This window comes from Lepidochelys kempii, chromosome 9 (assembly GCF_965140285.1).
Source record: "Lepidochelys kempii isolate rLepKem1 chromosome 9, rLepKem1.hap1, whole genome shotgun sequence".
NCBI lineage: Eukaryota > Metazoa > Chordata > Testudines > Cheloniidae > Lepidochelys > Lepidochelys kempii.
In genome coordinates this window covers 62,761,599-62,778,978 of record NC_136388.1, presented here as the reverse complement: position 1 = coordinate 62,778,978, position 17,380 = coordinate 62,761,599, and the positions used below count along the sequence as shown (strand labels likewise).

Here is a 17,380-nt window from a genome sequence, read left to right as displayed (position 1 = left end):
ACACATGTTTATGAAAGGTTATTTCAGAGGTGCAATCGATAGGCAGAATGTAGAATTTTTTTCAAAACATGGTATAAGGTTCTGGGCTTGAAAATATAAAGGTGGCAATGCTTTTTATTTAGTAAGGGGGAAAGGGGCATCTAGATGGCCTCACCGATTAATACCTATGTCTTATACCAGGTACCCGGGCCTGATCTTGAGTTCCATTCTTGATTGGTCGCATGGAAGATAAGTTTTGTGGTCAATCTGATCATTTGTGGGCATTGGCTACACAGAAAGCCATCCCCCGCAGGGTAAGTGAATATTACTTTGAGAATGTTGTGATACAAACTGCTGACCGCTGGACCTGAATGCCTGGTTACATATCACTGATTAGTTTGGCATGATGCATCAGAGCTGAGCTGTAAGACAGTTGCTACTGTGGCTATCACGATCTTGCCACTCAGAACAGGAATGAGAGGGTTGCTAATCATAACATTAAATTCTTAAAAGGGTAGCAATGATCTATTCCATTTGTGTGGCTTGTGGCCCCCCCCAAAACTCAACTAAATTAGAAGTCTCCTTGGAGAGAACCAAGACTGGATTATCAAGGTGGATACAGATTAGGATTGAGGTACACCATCAGCGTTTTTTGGGGGGGGTTGGGGGGAGTAGTGCGAGATAAGAGTTCGGGAAACAAGACTATGAAAACTGGGGGGTCACAGGTCACATGCAATGGCACAGCTGTGTGGGGGAATTATCAGTACTGCTGCAAAAAGAAAGACACTAATTCAGAAGTAAACCTTTCAAAACTCAAAGCATTCAGCTGACTCACACAAGCATTCGTGTTGCTTAGCTAACACTTATAAATACTCCAAATGATATTTAACTGTGTATGCTTCCTCTGCATCAAAACAGCCACGGAGGGCACTGAAGTGCCGTACGGTAAAAGAGCAGGAGCAGTTAGTATGTGTGCAATAAAATAACTTGCCAGGAGTAAATACAAAGTTCAGATTACCTCTTCCAGACTAAACAATACCCCTCCAATTGGTGCACCAAAAGCTACGGACACGCCAGCAGCTGCAGCAGCTGACAAAACCTAAATCAAGAGGTTAGAAGTCAGACACGGACAATAGTTATATTACTCCTTTGTTCAAGTAGGTACATTTTGTACAGCTCAGATTTCTATTGTATAGCTCACCTAACATCTGAATTGATTTAAAATATGACCACAGTAAACAGGTGAAATGACCTAAATAAACTGGAGATATATTCCATAATTTACTACAAAATGTTACCATTAACATTTAAACAGCTCTCTATTCCCAAACTTGGTAGTATCAATGTGTTTACAATTACCTCCTTCCTCAGATTTCATGTTCTATCTGTGTCTTGGAAAAAAGTTAAGTACAAAAAAGTCACAATCTCAATAGCATAAAACACAAAAATGTATTTTCTTGTTGATTTTACAATCAACAATCACATGGCTATCTGTACTCCTTACACCTTTTATCCAGTTTCCTAGAAATAATTAATTCATGAAATTCTAAACAAGAGACTGCATGGAGTCATTCATGATACTTAAATTGTGTCTTAAAATAGTGTTGTATTTATGGTTGCCAGATGATAATACAGACAAGGTGATACTAGGTATCTCAGTCATCACTTTCCAAGATTTACCATAAAATGCCATAGGATGCTATGATAACATTTTGTAGTAACTTATGGAATAGATCTCCAATTTATTTAGGTCATTTCACCTGTTTACTTTGGTCGTATTTTAAATCAATTCCGATGTTAGAATTCTCTCCTGAACTAGTTAGGTTCTTATAATGCACCCATCTCCATGGTATTTGAGTGTCAGATGGCCCAATTCCTCAGCCTGTACTCAGGCTGAGTAGTGCTTACTCCCATCCAAGTCCACAAAGCACTACTTGTGCAAGTCCAAGAACTCAAGGGCTGCAGAACTGGGCTCAAAGCAAGTTTATATCACTTGCTAATATTTATCTCACAAACCAGCAAAAATCCCTACCCTATGTACATTGTGGGAAAGTATCATTTCCTGGTAGAAATATTTTCACAGGGGAAGTCAAACACAAATATTTTTTGTTCCAAATAAGTGTTGCATTTGATTAAGTTTAAGAAGTTGCTGCTAGATTCCTTACCTATCAGACAGTGTGTGTGTATGTATATATATATATATATAAACAGCAATATTATACTCAACACATTACACAGGCACAGAGTAGTCTTCACACTAGTATGTTTGCATACTGTATACTAAAGATAAGTTGTTTTACTCAATGATCTGCAGAACCACCACTCTAAATTTTTTAAAAATTGGCTACTTATATTCCAAATTGGACTAGAAATAGTAGTAAGCCATTCAGCATCTAGTGAGAAGCCCACAAATCTTCCCCTGCAGTTTAAAACAATGTTACAGTATCTTTGTTTTACCTCTCTGCGTTTGGCCTCATTTTTCCTGTATTTGGTGAAAAGGTGACACAAGATGTTTCCACAACAGCAAGCTACATGCACCAAGGGGCCCTCTTTCCCCAAACTCAAGCCAGACGATACTGCCAACACCAAGGTAACAGTTTTGATTATCAAGGTCCACTTGCCCAAATAGCCTCTAATGATGAAACCACTCAAGATAGTTTTGATCTGAAAGTCAAAGCAAAGTTTTACAGCCTTTCATTCAAATATTTGGTCTGCTAATTGGCTAGATCTCTATTTTATCAGAGGCCCACTATGCTGTCAAGGACTTTGTTTTACAGTTTTATTAAACACTTTATAGTTGCTAAACAGTTAATTTCTTTCATATTTTCACTGAAAGTAAACAAAGTTAACTGTTTGTTCACGACGCCAGCTAATCTCTGCCAAGCTGCTGGCTAGCACACTCTCTAAGTGCTATACAAACAGTACTGTTTGTTTAAACTTCTATGATGACATGCTGATGGGGAAGGTGTTTTTTAAAATATTTTTGCAGTCACTACTTGGAGACATGGGAGACTAGTTATATTTTAACACTGCAATTTGAAATGAAGCAAAAAGTTAGACCATTCTGATTCTTTTCTAGTCTACATTTTTTAAAAGTGCAATTTTCCTTAAATTTCCATGGTATTGTCATCTTTTGATGCACAATTACATCCCTCCTCAATCCCAGAAACAATCTTTAGCCAAATGATGGAAAATATTTCAGATGGCTTTGTTTGAGGAAAGTGACAGACCAACTCACCTCTGGGATTCCTGAGCCACAAGCATAAGGTGCAAATCCCCTGACCAGCAACACTGCAAGGAGAGAGAATACCAGGGCCCAGAGAACATACATGAAGTAATTGAGAATGTATGCAAATGCCCCCTGAAATGGAGAAAAAAATTGCTTGATTAAGACTGTCACCCTCAATCAAAATCACATTGTCTATGAAATACTTGAAGAGATTGACAGGGAGGGAGGGAAGCATGTAGAATTTGTGTTTTATGCAGTGACCACGTAGTACATGGCAAGCCAATACAGAAGCAGTGGGATTAGGGTGATCAGACAGCAAATGTGAAAAATTGGGACAGGGGATGTGGGGGTAATAGGAGCCTATATAAGAAAAAGAAAAAATCGGGACTGTCCCTATAAAATCGGGACATCTGGTCACCCTAAGTGGGATATCTTGTGAGCGTAGAGTACATTGGCTAATAAAGTGGACCATGTGGTTTTTAGGACAGGCTTAACTTAGAGGATAAAGATATACACCACCATCTGAACAAATATGAACGTCCTACTTATTGGACACACTGGTACTGAACAAGCTCTTAAATCCTGTTCTCAAAAAAAACAAAAACAAACAAAAAACCAGCAAATTCTGCATTGCCCGAAAAAGATTTAAAAACTGTGCATAGAACACTTTGGAAGGCCAAGAACTCACATGTGTGTTAGCACACTAATACCTTTACACAATGTAATAAGCTTTCAGCTGCCCTCACTGGATAGAACATAAACATAACTAAGCTTGGAAGAATTCGATTTTTATTGGTTAATGTCGGTAAACATCAATTTCACTATTTGCACCAAACTGACAAAATATATTTCTATCAATAAATAATCAGAATGTACAGATAGGCAAAGAGAAATACTACTTGAGAACTTAGGGTTTGATCTGAGGATATTTACTTCATATATTTGGCCATGTGATTTTGAAAATTTGCGTCTCAACAATTAGCGAACTTTAAGTTTTGAATCTCTGTGTCTGTCACGAAATAATTGTCTGACACACCCCACAATTTTACGCAATGGTGAAAATTTTAAAAAAATGCTTAAAAATGAACACTGATAGTATCAGTTAAAATTATAAAACAATTAAAAAATTGAATTTGCTAAGCCTAAACATAAAGCAGTGGAGTTATTTTTATTCATACAACTGAAAGATGCCAGCATTTGGTACTAAGACTGATGGACACTTCAGGCTTGAAGTATGCGTGCCCTGCCACAATGAACCCTGTGACTAAGTAAATGTGCAAAAAATAGACCAGCAACAGAATCAATTCTTTTTACATCTCACCTCTCCATGGCCAATTATAAGCTGCGACCAGCTCTCCCACTCTGGGCACTTATCCCTATCCTCAAAGGTTGCCTCATTGGAATTCCAGCAGCAGTGTTCATGGTTAAACCAGAAGCCTGACATACACAGTCCTTCTTTCAAATCGGTCATCCAATGAGCAGAGATGTCTATCAGACCAGCTAGAGAACCTAACATGAAAACGAAGATAAAAAGTTAGGAATGATCTCTCACAGACTGCTGGGATCTCCTGAACGTTACATCTCCTGTGGCATTCTGGTACATTTACCGTAGGGATAAACACAACCCTTGCAGTATTTACTTATGTACATACTGTGAGGCACTCTATATGATTTTATAAAAATATGCTAATGAGTGTGAATATAATGTAACTGGAATATGCTTCATGCAAAAGGTCTCTTGTAAGGTATCATTACAAAGCTTATAATCTACTGAGTGTGGTCATCCTAGTTGTATAAATGTATCACTCTTGTATCTGAAACTAGAAATATAAAACACAACTCTGAAGGCCTACTCTAATTATGCAAAGTGTGGGCCATTAATGCTGGTTTGGAATGTTGATGGCTCCTATTAACCAGGACAACCGTCTGTAGATGGTGCTGTTTCACTTGTATGTCTTCCTGTATACATGTGTGCTGGCAAGTGGGTAATGAAGTCTTACAGTGACATGCGATCATGTCACCTGAACTGGAATCCATCTTTAATTTGGTGCTTTTCCATTGAGAAGGAGGGTGTGGGATCCCAGAGAGGGGCAAAGGATTCCCGCCTCATGCAAAAGATATATAAGTGGGTGGAACAGAACAAAGGGAGGCAGCCATCCTGAGAAATCCCCTAGCTACCACGTGAGCTGGAACAAGGGCTGTACCAGGGGAAGGATTGTGCCCAGACTAGAAAGGTGTCCAGTCTGTGAAAGAAACTTATTGAAACATCTCTGAGGGTGAGATTTTATCTGTATTCAGTTTTATTACTGTATTAGGCTTAGATTTGCGTGTTTTATTTTATTTTGCTTGGTAATTCACTTTGTTCTGTCTGTTACTACTTGGAACCACTTAAATCCTACTTTCTGTATTTAATAAAATCACTTTTTACTTATTAATTAATCCAGAGTATGTATTGATACCTGGGGGGGAGGGGGGAGAAACAGCTGTGCATATCTCTCTATCAGTGTTCTAGAGGGCGAACAATTTATGAGTTTACCCTGTATAAGCTTTATACAGGGTAAAACAGATTTATTTGGAGTTTGGACCCCATTGGGAGTTGGGCATCTGAGTGTTAAAGGCAGGAACACTTTTTAAATTGCTTTCAGTTAGGTCTGCAGCTTTGGGGCCCGTGGTTCAGACCTTGGGTCTGTGTTGGAGCAGACTGGCATGTCTGGCTCAGCAAGACAGGGCGCTGGAGTCCCAAGCTGGCAGAGAAAGCAGGGGCAGAAGTAGTCTTGGCACATCAGCTGGCAACTTCCAGGGGGTTTCTGTGATCCAACCCATCACACATACAATTTATGTTTGTTCTTTGAAGAGCTAAAGGTAAGATTCACTAATGGATGTTTTTAAAATGTGTGTGGGAGAGAAGTGCCCCAATATTTCAACATTTGACAGAAAAAATTGCACAAAGTCCCACCCCAGGCATCAGAACATAATTCATTTTGGTTAGCAGGTAAGTTTTTCCAATATAAACATGGTGTGACAGATAATTTTTGAGGTGCAGAAGGGGTAAGAGATCACATTTATGGAGTGCCTAAACAAAAAAGGTCTTGTGCTCTCTACAGAACTTAAGCACTAAATCTACAGTTCTGATAACAACATTGACTCTGGGGCACGAGCAATGTAGGACTCGAAAGAAGCCATTTCCAATAGCCATTAGAAACCAAGAAAATTACAGGTATGTGCCAAATGGAAGTAGGAGAAAGTTGGTAAGGAAACAAGGTCTATGTTTTTGGTGTGATATTCCCATGATCCCTAACATCCTTAGAATAGATGCCTTCAGATGAGTTGTCCCCAACTTCCAACACTGCAGGAAACTTCACATGTTTAACAAGGTGACCATGAATGGAGTCAGCCTGATTTATATCAGTAAGTCTGTGTATAGTATATTCCAGAGGTCATGCCAGCTGTTTAGCAATACTCTTCCAATGCACATTAATGAAAAGGGCCACAACAAAGTGTAATTTCCGTGTGTCAATAGGCAAATTGTCTATGTAAATATGAATATATCCGCATTGTTTATTGTAAGAGTTTAGCTGCTTCCTGTTGATTTATCACTGCTCCACTGGCTCCAGTTCTTTCTGATGCAGTTTAAAGGTATCTGCAAATCTGTCTCTCTGAATTGTCTGGGAACTGGCCACCTGACAGCCCCTCCCCCTCACCTTTATCCCATTGCAGCAATTAAAAATGAGCAAAAAATCTCCTGCTGTTAGTCCCTGGAGTTGGCCTCTCCAGTACTGACAGGAGAGTGTGGGGTCCCAAACTTTGGAACTTGCTCCCTTTGGCTGCTGGCCAGAGCCATTCTTTGGTGACCAACAGGGTATGATGAAGATGAGATGTTTCTGTTTGATTTCTCCTTGTTGGGCTGAGTCTTCTATTTGCAGTGGTAACAGCAGATTTAGTATGCCCAGGAAGGGTAATTCTAGCTTGTTTGATTTTTGTGTCATGACACTCCCACACTATGGCTGTAAGTGCTTAAATATAATTTCATATTCCACTGCAAAACCATGTAAGCAGAACTGGGAGCACTCATCTCTGGGCCAGAAAGTCACAGGCTCTGGTCACACAAGAGTTTTGGTTAGGAGGAATCAATGCAAACACTATAGTGCAGGACTGGGAATTCATTTTTAAAACTGTATTGTCCTCTCACCTGCTAACAGCCCTATGAAGAGCATCAACAGCCAACCAGAAAAGGCATCGCTCACGCTGTGAATCAGGGCCCATGTTGACTCTTTACTTTTACTAGCAATCTGGAGGAAAGGTTTAACAAGGCAGACATTAGACATTCTTTAGCAGACACACAGACAGATCTATTTTAGAAGCATATATTTTTAATTAATGCTGAAAAAATACTAATAGTAACATCAGGGTCTGAGTGTCTCCCACCAATACAGAAAAATCAGAGTAAAGGTTCAAACTCTATCCTTTATTCACGTGATTGTACCCAGGAAATGCTGGGTTTCCAAAATCAAAACATCCAGTATTGCAAGCAACGCATTACATAGAGTAGGTACAAAAAACATGATTCAAGGACAATTAAGCTTCCCCAAACCGGGAAAATCAAAGAAAGGATTAAATCAAACATTCACCTTAAATGTCTTTTCCCATTTAAACACACAAACTTGCATATTATTCTTTAGTTCTCTCAAACCCAGCATTTTTAGTAATAGGACTGTTGTCCTGAGCAGTTTGTGGAAACAGAACTACCTTCAGAGCATTTCATGTCCACCTGTCATGCCACGTACCCTCAATTAGTATACGAATTCCTAGATAGATGCACATTTTTCAGCAAGGTGCAAATGCTTAGTGTGTTCAATCTAGTCCTTTGACCATGGGAGGAATGACAAAGGCTGGGCATTACTTTGAGCACTCAGGTAGACTCTGATCTGTGATATGCAAGGTCTTGACAATCTCAGGAATTGAGTTTGTATGTGTAAATCCCCGTTAATGGAAACGTTATTTCAAAACAGCTTTTTAGGCCAGACATTTTGGTTCAGAGGTATTGAACTGTTCCGAGGAGGCCTCTTAAGGCTTAGACACAGTTCTGAGTCTCAAGATCAAAGCTGATAACTTCTTCTAAGGCTCTGCCCTATAAAATTTACCTAACATTTGATAATATTTTAAGTTTGTTCATCTTACTGCTCTTGAAGGCTGAATGAAAGGATCAAACGTGGGCTATTGAGCGCACTAACAATTCTGGTGCAAGTCCCAGTACACGGTCCATTATTTCTCCTGGGTAAAAGACCGTTTGGCCAAACAACAAATCCCCTTTAACTGGAATAAATAAGGTGAGCAGATATCTTTCTGGCTGAAGGATTTTAATTACTTGTTTCTTTAGATTTTGCCTTTCAGCAGCAACAGCCAGATTGTTTATGAGCATAGCTACTACTGACCTTGTGAGGCTGGGGGAGGGAGTTTTTGGAAAGGATAAATTAACTGCCGTAGGTTTCTTTTTACGGTTGCAAACTGATCTTTTTGGCCAGTTAGTAATTTTTGGTTTGACCTGGTCTGAATTTGTTTGTACAGAGGAGGTAGCATTATTAGCCGCATGTCTGGGCATTTCTCAACTAGGCTATTCATGCCAATCACCGTATTTTCCATTTTCTTTTCTATGCAATCCCTTTGGTTTAGTTCCCACCATAGACAGCGATGAAGGAGCTGTGGGGGTGGGAGGAATCATGCTTGTAGCATCTACACAGCCATTTACAGGGTCTTTGAGCACTTGTTCCTCTTTGGGATAGTCCAGGCATCACACAAGATTGGCACATTTCCTGTGCTGACAGGCAGTCTTAGATCTGGGGACTCCTCACTTGTTAAGACAGAGGCCACTGTCATGCTCAGTGTAACTTTCAAAAGAATACTTTGGCAAACAGAGTTACATTTAATATGCTTAGGCCAGTCACTGCCCTATAAAAAGCCTGCCAACACATGTCTTATGATACAGGAGGCAGTGAGCTTAATTTCCCATTTAAGGCACGCTCTGCCATTCTAATCCAATTCCTTCACCGCACAACGCCAGAAAGCGCTGGGGAAGGAATTCATGAGTTACTTCTCTTTAGTCTTCTCCAACAGAGAACGTGTTTTCAAGGCTGAAAATGAATGGCTATGTTTTTATTGTTTGATAATAGCCATTATGTGATCAAAAAGAAATCTTGCTCTTCCTTACAAACAAAACTATGTACATAGTGTGTTCGCTATCTTCCCCAGTTCAAATATTATCCCCAAATAATAGTAATGCAGTTCTCAGAAACCTCCCATATCCTGGATGCAGAGAAACTCAGGAAAAGATGAGCCAACTAAAATTTATCCCAATTCTTCAATCCCACGTTCCATTCAGAGAGTCTAACAATCCTTGCACAGAGATGCAGGGCAGCTGGTACATTTTGATGACTGGTAAAAGTTTGTACCTAAGTTTCCTTCGACTAAAAGATCACCTGTGGAAAAGTGCTCGGGTCACTCACTGGGAGCAACCCCTCCACCCTCAGATACTCCTATAAGTGTCCCCAGATTAAAGTATTCAGAGACAAGGAGATAAAGTTTATATGCAGACAATTCTGCTTTGCACGACCAGCGAAAAGCAAAGCAGCAAGAAACAAACTTACCTCTCTGTGTCTGTCCCGGTCTCTGGACTTCTCTCTCACCCAGTCGATAGTATTGAAATCTTCATAGGTACCCACACCAGGCAGAGGTTCCTCCAGAAAATCCATCATCTGGCTTGTGCCATTCATCCCTCCTCCATTATATAAGGAGAACCCTGAAAAAACAGAACGAATGAAAGGTATGAGCATCTGCATTAATTCCAACATTCCCCACCTCTTAGGATGCCAATAGAGGTGATGAATGCAGTCCTAGGTAAAGGCAGGTAGTTATTCAATCACTCCTTGAGCACACAGATTTGTTGAGAAAAGAAGTCAGTCTACCAATGACTAATGGCGCAACATACCCATGCATTAGATACACTCATGTTCTCATCCCAGACCATAGTGAACAGAGGTTCACATCATGAAACCACCCTGTATTGTGACAAAACTACAATTGTCTGTCCAAGGTTGACCAAGGAACAGTACAGAGTGGAGGGGGGTGGCATTAATGTCTGGCAATAGCTACTGTTATTAGTCCCTGGCTTTCATGAGTATGACCGACAATACCCCCTGCAGGGATTCATAACTATACTTTTCTCTCTTGGGAGAGTGGAGAGGGACTTAGTCCTATTTAAAACTACAGCAAATATTTAAAAAAAAATAATCAAAAATGAAAGTGTTGCAGCTGGCAGAGCAGAGGATGAGCAGCCCTGGGAGCAAGTCCTGAGTGAGGCGTGCATTTGGTAGCTACTCTGACAGATTAGAGAGATGCAGGAGGCATAGAAAGCACACACACACAAAAAAAGCATTAGTCAAAAGGCTTGAAAAATTCATCCTACAAACCGCTAACCTAAGGCTCCTCAACAGGCTGATATACACTGGGGTGCCCCAAGCCACTTTGTCTCCTGTCCAATCTCCTGCAGGTCAGAATGGAAGATCCTGGTCTGCAACCAACTGAACCCTAATCTCCCAGATAAAGCAATCCCTCCCAACACAACTAAATCTATTAATGCTGCATCCCATCACAAAAAGCAGCAGCTCCTAATAAATCAAGTTAAAACTGCCCCTCACCTCAAGATATATTTATAGCAACTCCCCACACAAATCAGTGTTGTGCAGCCCCTTCCTTGCAATAAATCCATTTATGGTATATCTTCCCTCCTCCCTGCAAGTCTAAGAGCCCTCTGCTCCAGTGGATGGATCCCTGTATCGCGCTCTGCAACCCCACCTCACCCCACCCTTCCTCCCAGGGCACTTGTCTGCTAACAGCAGTGCCTAGAGCAGCTGACCCTGAGAAGCAGCACTGGGTTATGCTTCGCTTGCATTTGGAAGAGAATTCCCCTACTCCCAAATGTAAAGACTAGAATTTTTTTTAGGAGGGTGTGGGGAGAGAGGAAGTGAAAGCTGGATTTTTTGAGTCCTGGTGTTAGACATCTTCAACAGTCAGTATCACTGACCTATACAGAGTGGCATTTAAGAAAATGCATGCCAAAAACAGGAGGCAAGTAGGGAAAGAAAAACAGCCCCATAATGAAGATGACAATAACAGCAAGCAACATAATGCTAGAAAAAACAAAACCAACAAGAGATACTGCTGTGTATTAATTGTATTAGAGCACAGCAAAGAGGTCTCAACTGAGACTGGGACCTTGCTGTAACAGCCAATGTATACACACATACTAAGAGTTCATGCCCCTAGGAGCAGACAACTTAGGTAGACAAGGTAAGACAAAGGGTGGGAAGGAAAACAGGCACAGAGGGGAAGTAAAACTATTTTCCCAAGGTGACAGAGATGAGAACAGAACCCAGATCTCCTGACTCTTGGTCCAGTGGCCTCCCCATATTCTCTCCCAAGAATAAAGCCACTGAACATGAAGCAAAGAGAAAAGTGTGTCCCTTATAACTTTGTGATGAGTATGAAACGTATTTTTATGTGATAAAAATTGAACTCTTCTCCACCTGCAAAATGTTCATTAATCCATTGCGGCATTAATATTCTGTTTTAGAGAAAATGTAAGCCCCCTTTAATCTGAAAAGAGCCTTAAAACACATCACCTAACATTTGTTCTCTGCCCCTTTGAAATGTGCTTCTTAAAGTGCTTTTTCACATGATTTGAAGATATGAAGGGGCTAGAATAAAGGGCGGGGGGGAGGAGGGGGGGGGGAGTAAAACAAAGGTCTTTTAAACCCTATCCAAGGAAATCAAGCAGCTTTTTGACAGATTAATATATGTGGAACAAATTCTTCCTGTGTAAATCAGACCAAGCCTTCATTCCTTTGTGTATGCAGGCACAAACCTTTGATCCTGGTCAATAACAGTGGATTCCTTTAATATTTACTCCATATATATTTTTCTTCTAAAGCCCACAGATGTTCTAGCAGCAAGGACTCCTCAGGTTACAATGAGAATTAAGTTAGTTAATGGAGGTTTCACCCATGAATAATTGTTTTGCAGCCAGTTTTGCCTCCTTTAAGAAAGCTTTCATGTTACAGGCATTCCCTCTCATAAGTTCTCTTTACAGACAAAATAATTCAAGGCTTCCCAATTCTTACTGAGGCCTTGGGTACTAGCTTTTAATCATGAATGAAATGAAAAATCTAATCCCAAACTAAAGACAAAAAGCACAATAAAAAGTGCTCTTGGAAGGGTTGCTTGGAAGAACTGTTACCAGCTAACGATCGCCGCTGAATGGTGGGCATCAGGAAGCCCTATAAGATGACTTCATACATGCTGATCTAGTTTTATTGATTGCTAGATTAAGCTCATAAATGAGTATAAAGCATTTTCCTCTGCCCTCTGAAGATCACTTATTATAGGAGAGAAACTGTTTCCAAAGAAACTACCTTAAAACCGTGACTTACAGAAATTACTTTATGAACCACACATTCTGGAGCACCTCTGTTGGCTGTAAGATTACCCTTAAGGTGTTACAACCCCTTGATTTTCTTTTACAGTCCTTACAAGAACATCCAGCAAGATTTGTAACTTACAGAAGCACCCAAAGATTCTCAGACAGGTTGTATGGCAGAATATTCCAACACCTTTGCTAAAAGGAGGCATCTCATGCAGTGGAATGTCCAACATGCGGACTCTGGATGGAATGGGCAAGGCAGGGGCATTAGGGATTTTTTAAAAGCTGTGCTGAATGCCAATGATGGCACTCCAGCTTTACACTTCTCTGCAACTCTGCCCCTTTGTGTTTTGGCCCAGGTATGGGGGGATGTGGGGAGTAGATTAGAGTGCAGTGAGTGTGTTACCAGATTTGGAGAGTCAGGGCACAGATTTCAGCCACACATATAAACGTATTGTAAAGCAGCAGGCAGTTTCACAAATTAGTCTCCGAAACAGACACTGGACCACAGAATCTGGAGATCCCTTAAAAATACGTAATACAAAATTGCTCTTTAGCAGCCCATCAACACCCAGAATTCCCCAAAACTCTGAAGCATGTAACAAAGCAAGTGCCATCCCATGCAGTCCTCAGAACACAGGCTCAGCAGCTGGTAAATCTAGGATATGCTCACCCAGCACAAGCACACTACTGTGATACAGCTCCCTTAAAGAGCTATCCAAAGAGGGTGTACTGCGCTATGATATAAGGAATTCAGAGATTCTAAACAAAAAGGACCATTGTGATCATCTAGTCTGACCTCCTGTATAACACAGGCCAGAGACTGCCCCAAAATAATTCCTAGAGTAGATCTTGTAGAAGAACGTCCAATCTGGATTTAAAAGCTGGTAGTGAAATATCTACCACAGCCCTTGGCAAGTTATTCCAATGGGTAAGCACACTCATCATTTAAAACGTATGCCTCACTTCCAGTCTGAGTTTGTCTAGCTTCAACTTCCAGCCATTGTATCGTGTTATGCCTTTCTCTGCTAGATTGAAGAGCCCACTATTAAATACTTGTTCCACATGTTGGTACTCATATAGACTGTAATAAAGTCACCCCTTAATCTTCTATTTGTTATGGTAAATAGATCTTTGAGTATCATTCTAAGGCATGTTTTCTAATCCTTTAATCATTCTCGTGGCTCTTCTCTGACCCCTGTCCAATTTATCAACATCCTTTTAGAACTGTGGGCACCAGAACCAGACAGGATTCCAGAAGCAGTTGCACCAGTGCCAAATCCAGTGGTAAAATAACCTGTCTGCTCCTACTCGAGATGCCCCTGCTTATGCATCCCAGGATCGCATTAGCTCTTTTGGACGTAGCATCACATTAGGAGTTCATATTCAGTAGATTATCCACCACTGCTTCCCAGGACAGAGTTCTCCAACCTGTAAGTATGGCCTACTTTCTTTGTTCCTAGATGTACACATTTACATTTAGCAGTTATAACATGCATATTGTTAGCTTGTGCCCAGTTTACCAAGTGAACTATGTTGTGCTGAATCAGTGACCTGTCCTCTTCATTATTTACCACTCCTACAACATTTGTGTCATCCACAAACGAGTGATGGTTTTGTTTTCTTCCAAGTCATCGATAAAAAATGTTGAATAGTGTAGGGTCAAGAACCAATCCCTGCTGGACCCCAAAGGGGAAACACCCACTTCATAATTCATCATTTAATTATATTTTGAGACCTACCAGCCAATTTTTAATCCACTTAGTGTGTGCTATATTAACTTTATATCATTCGAGTTTATCAAAATGTCATGTGGTACCAGGTCAAAAGCCTTACAGAAGTTTAAAGCATATTACATCAACACTATTACCTTTATCAACCAAACTTGTAATCTCATCAAAAATAGGTAACAAATTAGTCTGACAGGATGTATTTTCCCATGAACTCATGTTGATTTCTATTACATTACCCTCCTTTAATTTTTTATTTACTGAGTCCTGTTTCAGCCACTCCATTATCTTCCCCAGCATCAATATTAAGCTGACAGGCCTATAATTACCCAAGTCATCCCGTTTAACCTTTGTAAAAACTGGCACATTAGCTATCATCCAGTCTTCTGGAATTTCCCCAGTGATCTAACACTTATTGAAAATCAGCATTAATGCTCCAACAAGTTTCTCAGCCAACTCTTTCAAAACTCTTGGATGCAAGTTATGTGGACCGGCTGATTTTAAAATGTTTAACTTTAGTAGCTTTTGTTTAACATCTTCTAGAGATACTAGTGGAATGGAAAAATATATCGACATCATATGAGAAAACTAAATCATCTGCTTTTTCCCCAAATACTGAACAGAAATATTTATTGAACACATCTGCCTTTTCTACATTATTTCTAATTCTACCATTTCTATCTAGTAATGGACCAGTGCCATTGTCAAGATTCTTTCTGTTTCTAACATATTTTAAAAACTCCTTATTGTCCTTAACTCTGCTGGTCATCAATTTCTTCTTGCGTCCCTACATTTCCCTTATCAATTTTCTACAATTCCTAACTTGTGATTAATATTTGTTACTATCAACTTCCCCTTTCTTCCATTTGTTATTTTACTTTTATATTTTACAGCAACCTTCACTTTTTCCCTAAAGCAAGTTGTTTTTTTAACCAGCACAGCCTTCTTCCTCAGATTGGGGCTTTGGGGGCACCTAGTAACGTGTTCTCAAATTATTCCCAATTATCATCATTCACATTTTTCTTATTAAATTCTTCCTCCCAACTAATTTGGCTCAGAATTGTTTTCAGCTTTGTGAAATTGGCCCTATTAAAGCACCAAGTATATCGACCTATATCTATCTCACTGTTCTGGACTTTATTCTTCCTGCACATTATAACTGATCGAGTCATGATCACTTATACCTAAGCTACGATTACTTTTAGTTCTGTGATCAGTTCCAGAATTCAGAATTCCCATGTTGGCTGCAACACTTTTTAAGTTAGGAAATCATCATCGAGGAGGTTTAGAAATTCCAAGGATGTTTCAGTACTGATGGCATGAGACCTCCAGCATGTCACTCAAATTGAAGTCCCCCACGATCATACAGGTTTTTTTCCTTACACATTACAGATAGGTGCATAAGGAGGTGGTCGTCCTATTCCCTAGTGGGGTCTGTAGCCAACACTGTGCTTTCATCTGTTATGACATTGATCCATAAGCATTCAGGATAACTTTCTTCAAAGTTATCAGTAACTCGGAAACAAGTAATGCCATTTTTGACAGAGTGCCACTACCCTCCCCATCTCCCACCACCACTCGATCCTTCTTAAATGGGTTATATAACCATTGATTTTAACATTCCAATCATGCGAATCATCCCACCAGGTTTCAGTAATACCAGCTAGATAGAATTTATGTTCATAAATGAGCAATTTCAATTCCTCGTCTGTTACCCTGAGCATTAGAGTATAGGCAATTAAAGAATTTCTTCTCTTTTTGTCCTTCCTTTCCTTGGTTAATTTTGTTCAGCAAGGGTAGCAGTAGGAGAAAATTCACTCAATCTTCCATCAATGTGTGTGCATCAATAGACCAAGCCATGGTTTCAGAAGTCAGTTCAGCCACTTTTCCTGGACAATCATAAATCAGATTTTTTTTAAACTTAGGGGAGCGGGAAGGAGAGGAAAAGAGGGAGATAATTACAACAGTTGAAATAAGCATTCAAATGCGTTTACTGTACTTATCAGACTGCATGGCTGTTTACACAGAGTACTTTAAGGAAAAGCATGATCCGCAAACCAGACTAACCTACGGTATCTTCCCAAACCCACTTTCCATAAGTTCTCAAGACAGCCCCACAATCAATATCCTCCTCCCCAGTAAAAAGACCACCAGGTGAGTCTTCTAGCATGCCTGTCCAGCACACGGCAGAATAGCGTGTTTATCAAACACGTTTGGTTCCTTTCATTTGATACAAAACTGACTATTTTAAAGCCAGATTTTCCGGAAATGTTCACAGATTTTGTAAGCTCGCTGTGAAACCCGTGCCCAATTTGCAAAGGTGCTGAGCACACCTGGTTTCCACTGGAAGCATTCAAGAAAGATTTAGCTTTGTCTGTGATCTGTGACAGTGTCTTTACACTTGACAGAGAGCCGCTTAAAAATAGAGTGGGTAAACTGGTTTCAGCCTTCATAGCCTTTGCTGTTTAAATAACCCCCACAAAAATCCCAAGCACTACCCTCTCCTGGAAAATAAAGGACAAAAACTGTTAACATTTGGAGCTGATACACAACTGCTACAGGCCATAACCTTCAGATAACATTCAATAAGTATCAGAGTAACAGCCGTGTTAGTCTTTATTTGCAAAAAGAAAAGGAGTACGTGTGGCACCTTAGAGACTAACCAATTTATTTGAGCATGAGCTTTCGTGAGCTACACTCACGAAAGCTCATGCTCAAATAAATTGGTTAGTCTCTAAGGTGCCACACGTACTCCTTTTCAATAAGTATGCAGCTACCTGCAGTCGGTATGACCCAAGTATACTTATACCACAAAAAAGAAATCCCACCTATAATATATGCCAAAGAGTACTTCTCCCTCGTCCCTCTCAGGGCACTAAAACAAACATGGAGGAAGCAAAAAAGGTAAAATAATGCAACTTAGGTGACTGATGCAAATGGCCATCCTTCCAGTCACAGTAGCAGCTTCAA

General features: G+C 40.1%; 1 protein-coding gene across 5 annotated transcripts in view; it reads right to left on the bottom strand.

The window, feature by feature from the left end:
* Nucleotides 1-17,380, bottom strand: part of LOC140917577 (H(+)/Cl(-) exchange transporter 5) — a 93,367-nt gene that overhangs the window by 14,723 nt on the left and 61,264 nt on the right. For 4 of the 5 annotated variants that reach the window (XM_073360704.2, XM_073360705.2, XM_073360702.2 and 1 more), the window contains 6 exons: nucleotides 9,850-10,001; nucleotides 7,398-7,497; nucleotides 4,530-4,717; nucleotides 3,218-3,340; nucleotides 2,437-2,643; nucleotides 998-1,078 (listed from right to left, as the gene is read on the bottom strand). In XM_073360704.2, coding sequence (XP_073216805.1) covers nucleotides 998-1,078; nucleotides 2,437-2,643; nucleotides 3,218-3,340; nucleotides 4,530-4,717; nucleotides 7,398-7,497; nucleotides 9,850-10,001 — 851 coding nt within the window. Of the gene's footprint in view, nucleotides 1-997; nucleotides 1,079-2,436; nucleotides 2,644-3,217; nucleotides 3,341-4,529; nucleotides 4,718-7,397; nucleotides 7,498-9,849; nucleotides 10,002-16,125; nucleotides 16,206-17,380 lie in introns of those variants that run through there. The other variant, XM_073360706.2, reaches the window with a different exon arrangement.